We start from the raw sequence: 6,000 nt of genomic DNA on the forward strand, positions 1-6,000 counted from the left end.
ACACACACACACTCTCAGTCACACACACACACTCAGTCACACACACACACACACACACACACACACACACACTGTTCCACCCTGCATTTTATGCACACTCTTTAACCTTCCTGCTTTTAATTGCTTCTTTTCTGTACAGATTTATTGATAATGGAGCACTGAATACGAAGATACTAAAATAACCGAGACTTCAGTGGTGTTATACCTTGCCCAGAGCATAGCAGTCGTGAAACTCATGGGTGCCCGTTCTACCGTTACTGGATTCTTATTGACGCAGGGATGTATCTATACGTTGCAATTAGGCTCGCAACGGCTCTGGAACCCTACGTTTTTATAGCCTTCTCGTTCTGCTTCTTCTGTCTGTCTGAAGACTGGTCTGGTGCGCCCGTGCACGCTAATCTACCCTGTGCAGACCTGTTTGTCTCTGAATGACTACCGCGACCTACATCCGCTTGAGCCTGCTTTCTGTATTGGAACTTTACCGTCCCTCTCCCATTTTTGTCCTGCGCGTTAACCTGATTTTGCGAAACTGAAAATTCCTTCATACCTAATAACATGTCATACGAAACTGTCGCTTAATAATATTTTTGGCGGATTGCACTCGTGGTACGATACGCTGAATCTCTAACATGATGTTTATTTGTTACGAGGCAGTTTTTCATGCCAAATAGCGCGGTATATGGAAGCAATAGTACTGTGTCGTGATGACGCCGCTGAGTGCGTGGTCGAACACGAGAAACGCATGACAGACACTTTCTGTCGTCTCCCGTTGAATGTCCAAAGCACGTCTTTACAAGGAAGCGCCACCTTTTGTGGTCTTTGACCAAGTAGTTTTGAGAACACAGGGTCTGAGACTAAGTGGTGGCGTCAGTTTGTGCACCAATGTGCATGCAGAATGTTGCATACTACTCGATACACGACAGTAACGAGAGGTGGGCTAGAGATTGATGCAGGAGGTGCCATCGTAGGGAGACTGCGCAGGAGTAGAAATCGTTAGTGGACACGTAAATACAACAAACAGAAGTTTTATTTAACTTGTACCTTTCTCCAAGCATTGTGGAGAAACTCTACCAAAGAGCAAGTAACACCAAAGTCCAGCTAGTACAAGAAGTAAATTAAAGAGCGTCGTGCAGTGTGAGGCTCCCACTACTAATGCAACTGTCGAAGGCTGACCGAGACTGAAGACTGCCGAAGACTGTGCCAGACTGGGCCGTTAAGCGGCCGCCGGCTATCCTATATCGCTGCAGCAGAGCGCCCTCCTAGTCGGAGGCGCCGAAGCTGTGGCTCAGTGGGCGCGCACCACTGGCTCCGCAGGGTCCCCGCGCGCGACCGCCAGACGCCGCCGGAAACGGCGTTTGCGTTGCCAACTGAGAGACACTGGTGGGGGTGTCATCGATCTTCGATAACACAGAGAGAGAGTTGTAGACTGTGCGAGATTGAATTTTATTCTGTTTCAGATGAGTGTCATTTTAAAGTGCCCCCGATGTTAGTTCTTGTCATAAATAAGAAGTACCCAGGCACCTGTAAACTGATATTGGAAAACACTGCCTACAGCCAAGCTGCCTACGAGTACGAATCCGTGTTACAGGCAAGGTGGTTGCTATGAACGCACCCACGATCGTGTTGCATCTTCTGCATAAAGCAATATCTACATCTACACGCATACTCCGCAATCCACCATACGGTGCGTGGCGGAGGGTACTTCGTACCACAACTAGCATCTTCTCTCCATGTTCCACTCCCAAACAGAACGAGGGAAAAATGACTGCCTATATGCCTCTATACGAGCCCTAATCTCTCTTATCCTTGTGGTCTTTCCGCGAAATGTAAGTTGGCGGCAGGAAAATTGTACTGCAGTCAGCCTCAAATGCTGGCTCTCTAAATTTTCTCAGTAGCGATTCACGAAAAGAACGCCTCCTTTCCTTTAGAGAATCGCACCCGAGTTTCTGAAGCATTTCCGTAACACTCGGGTGATGATCAAACCTACCAGTAACAAATCTAGCAGCCCGCCTCTGAATTGCTTCTATGTCCTCCCTCAATCCGACCTGATAGGGATACCAAACGCTCGAGCAGTACTCAAGAACAGGTCGTATTAGTGTTTTATAAGCGGTCCCCTTTACAGATGAACCACATCTTCCCAAAATTCTACCAATGAACCGAAGACGACTATCCGTCTTCCCCAGAGCTGCCGTTACTTGCTTGTCCCACTTCATATCGCTCTGCAGTGTTACGCCCAAACGTGACTGTCAAGCGCTACACTTCTAATAGAGTATTCAAACATTACGGGATTGTTATGCATCTGCATTAATTTACATTTATCTATATTTAGAGTTAGCTGCCATTCTTTACACCAATCAGAAATCCTATCCAAGTCATCTTGTAACCTCCTACAATCACTCAACGACGAGACGTTCCCGTACACCACAGCATCATCAGCAAACAGCCGCACATTGCTATCCACCCTATCCAGAAGATCATTTATGTAGATAGAAAACAACAGCGGACCTACCACACTTCCCTGGGGCATTCCAGATGATACCCTCACCTCCGATGAACACTCACCATCGAGGACAACGTACTGGGTTCTATTACTTAAGAAATCTTCGAGCCACTCACATATTTGGGAACCAATCCCATATGCTCGTACCTCAGTTAGGAGAACTATACAAGGTGAGTGGAAAGGACATTTCTGACTTGTGTCTGAAGTGCGAATATGCACCTGCACCTGCAACTGCCACACGAAATGTCGAGCTGGTGCGAACGGTCCATATCGTCACTAATAATAAGTGTATATATTGATACTGAGTTACTTTAGTATTTTTTTTTTTTTTTTTGCAATTCGATTCAGTACCAACTAATCGAGTATTCGATCTCCACATATAATCATAGTTTCATTTTTGCTAGTTTAATACGTACTTGCGCGCTTTCTGGCCACTGCCGACGGGGGAGGTGGTAGCGGAGGAGGTCGAGGCGACTGCGACGGCCACGCCTCCGCTGGCGGGGGCGGCGCCGCCGAACAGGCCGAGCAGCGAGGGCCGCTTGCGGTACGCCGCCCCCGCCGCCGCCGCAGCCGCGTTCTGGAACTGCTCCTCCGGGCTGGGCGTCACTTCCTGCACCGCGCCGCACGCCGCCGGCGCCGGTGCGGGGTCGTCGTCGGCGACGCCTCGGTACAGCGCCAGGGTCGCCGCCGTGTGGCGACCCGAGGCCACCGTGTACGTGTCGCCGTGTCGTTCGTGGAGCTTCGTCGTCGCGCTCGCGGACCTGGGCAGCGGCGCCGCCCCCCGCGGCTGGTCGCCGCCCTTCCTCAGCGCAGACCTGGCGAACGCCGGGGCGGGGGCGGGGGCGGCGGCGGCGGGGGCGGGGGCGCCGCCAGCCGGCCTGGCCGGCCTGGGCAGCTGCGGCGCCGCGAACCGCTGCCAGGCGTCGCCGTCGCCGGGCATGGCGGCCTCAGCGGGGGCCGCGGGCTCCTCTCTCTTGCCGCCCCCCGCCTGCGGCGCCAACTTGCGCAGCGCTCCGAAGATGGTGGCTACCCTGCCGGCACCCTTGTGCGCCTTGGGCGCTGCCGGCGCCTCGGCGCCATCCGCGTCCGCTGCCGAGTCGCCGCCACCGGCACCGGCGCCTGCGGCCCGCGGAGGACTGTGCAGGGAGAGGCCGGCCTTCCCCGGCACGGGGGGCAGCTGTCCGGCCTGCCGGAGTGCCGCCTCCGCGAGCTCCTGAGGGGGGCGCGGCCGCGGCTGCAGGTGCGGCAGGTGCGCCTCCACTGCGGCGGGCTCTGCCGGCGCGGGGGCGGCGGGGGCGGCGAACGCCTGCCGCGGGGCGGCCGCAGCCCGGAACAGCGGGATGCGACTCTCGCCGGGTCCCTGCAACAGCGACACGCGCGCCGGCGTCAGCGCTGCGGCTCCACTGCCAACCCATCTCACTTCTTTTTGTGTTAGTTATAAGTTTTTGTAATGCTGCACAAAAAAGGTATCAAATAGATGTAAACAAATAGAGCCCGCCTCCAAGTGGCGGGACACGGGCGACGGCCTCAGGGGGGACGGGAGCCACAGTGGTGTTACTGTCAGTCACTCCGCACCCCGGACCCAGTCACAGCGGCTAAGTGGCAGCATACAACCCACCATAAGAAATTACACGGTGGGTCATAAAAAATAAGCAGCTAGCGAAAAAAAGAAGTGTCAACTCACGACTACGCTGTAGCTCTGCTTGACACGCCCGCCCTCTCTATAAATCCTAGACAGACTGCGATCGATCGACCTGTTTAAACTGATTGCTTGAGACGAGAATTGCTTTGTAAATTATAACCCATTCTTCTACGTAAAAAAGATGATTCTAAGGTAAAAAATTCATACTTGCGGCCGCTATCTAGCTTAAAATTACCTACGCCTTCCCATGCACTACTTTTATCAATTTCCTGTGTGTAGTTCAATTTTTTTTTGTATTTCGTTTATCCTCAGCTTTACTAATACTTGTTGGATGTCAGAACCACCTCCCATCGCAGTGACAACAGATTCTGGGGTGTACAGCCTCCATCAAGAATCCTGCAAAGTCTTGTATGACAACACTGCTCACCTCAACATCGAAATATTTAGGAACGCCTTTTCAATCAGCCGAAGGCGGAGTTAGAAATATTTCTACATTACCGAGCGAGGTGGCGCAGTGGCTAGCACACTGGACTCGCAATCGCAGGAGGACGGTTCAAACCCGCTTCCCGCCATCCTGATTTAAGTTTTCCGTGATTTCTCTAAATCGCTTCAGGCAAATACCGGGATGCTTCCTCAGAATGGGTATGGCCGACTTCCTTCCCCACCGTTCCCCAATCCGATGGGACTGATGATCTTGCTGTTTGGTCCCCTCCCCCGAATCAACCAACCAACTTCTTAAGTAGTTTTACTTAAAAGACGACTTTTTGATTTCTCTTAATTAACTAGAAACATCCAAAAAGTATATCGATATCTTTTGTAATACTGTACTAGACAAAATGCAATTACAATTTCATAACCCTCTAATCAAACGTAATAGTTTGATATACACCACAGTTTTTTAATGGAAGTGTAAACGTGAACAGCAGGGACAACCGAATACGAATGGTCCCTCTGAAGGGAACGGTTCAGATTCCCAGTAACTGATAGCTATTATTTTCTGTTTGCATAGTCCCTCACAAACACAACATCGGCAATATGGTCTGCTGCGAGTTAACTGAATTTATTTATTTATTTATTTATTTATTTATTTATTTACCATCGCAATGTCGGTATGTCTTCCACGCTCATTTCATTGTGAGCTGTGGCTTGAGAAAGATGAACAATAATAAATAAAATCATTATTGACGGTCTGGATGCGAATACTCAATGCTCAAAACTTTATGGCTCATATTTCAGAATCAAGCTGAACGTGAGTCACAAATGGGTGTGTTAACAAGTCGCAGACTGGCGTCGTTATACCCGCTCTACAGTGAGCATCATGTTCAAGTGTGAGAACGTGTTCTAAACTGATGTAGGTGTTTTCTGAAGGTTCCTACGGTTGCCAGTGCGTCGTGAGGAACTCAGATAACGCGCGGCGGAGAGCTCGTTGATGTTCCTGCCGCCATTCTGTAGCGGCTAACGTGCAAGCTAGATAATCCTCGAGCAGCAGGTGGTGAATTTTCCGCAGCAGCGGAAACACGACTGTCGAGAGATCGCATGGGGTCGGACACGACACGGCTCGACTATGTTGTGATCAACAATTTTCTGAGGAGGCGAACTTTTACAAGTTTGTAGAAAATGGTTATTTAACAATTCCAAAGGAGCCGAGCAGGATGTTTCTTGAGCCGGGCACGTGCAGCATATGATCATCCAGACTTGGACAGTGGGTCGCCATTCCACAGACGATGGAGTACGACTGGCCGGCACACCGGGCCTCGACACTGATCTGCCGGGCGCATTCGTGCTGGGGACCGGCACGGCACGCCTTGCCGCTCGGGAAGCAGCGCGTTAGACCGCGCGGTTAACCGGGAGGCCGACT

At 51.4% G+C, this 6,000-nt stretch overlaps 1 protein-coding gene across 1 annotated transcript in view; it reads right to left on the minus strand.

Moving 5' to 3' along the window:
- The window catches only part of LOC126092912 (uncharacterized), a 671,478-nt gene extending 668,038 nt beyond the window's left edge, over nt 1-3,440 (minus strand). The window contains exon 1 of the mRNA XM_049908642.1: nt 2,917-3,440. Within this exon, the coding sequence (XP_049764599.1) occupies nt 2,917-3,440 (524 nt within the window). The remainder of the gene's footprint in view (nt 1-2,916) is intronic.
- Between the last annotated feature and the right edge of the window lie 2,560 nt (nt 3,441-6,000).

The sequence above is a fragment of the Schistocerca cancellata genome, chromosome 7, assembly GCF_023864275.1.
Source record: "Schistocerca cancellata isolate TAMUIC-IGC-003103 chromosome 7, iqSchCanc2.1, whole genome shotgun sequence".
NCBI classification, from domain to species: Eukaryota; Metazoa; Arthropoda; class Insecta; order Orthoptera; family Acrididae; genus Schistocerca; species Schistocerca cancellata.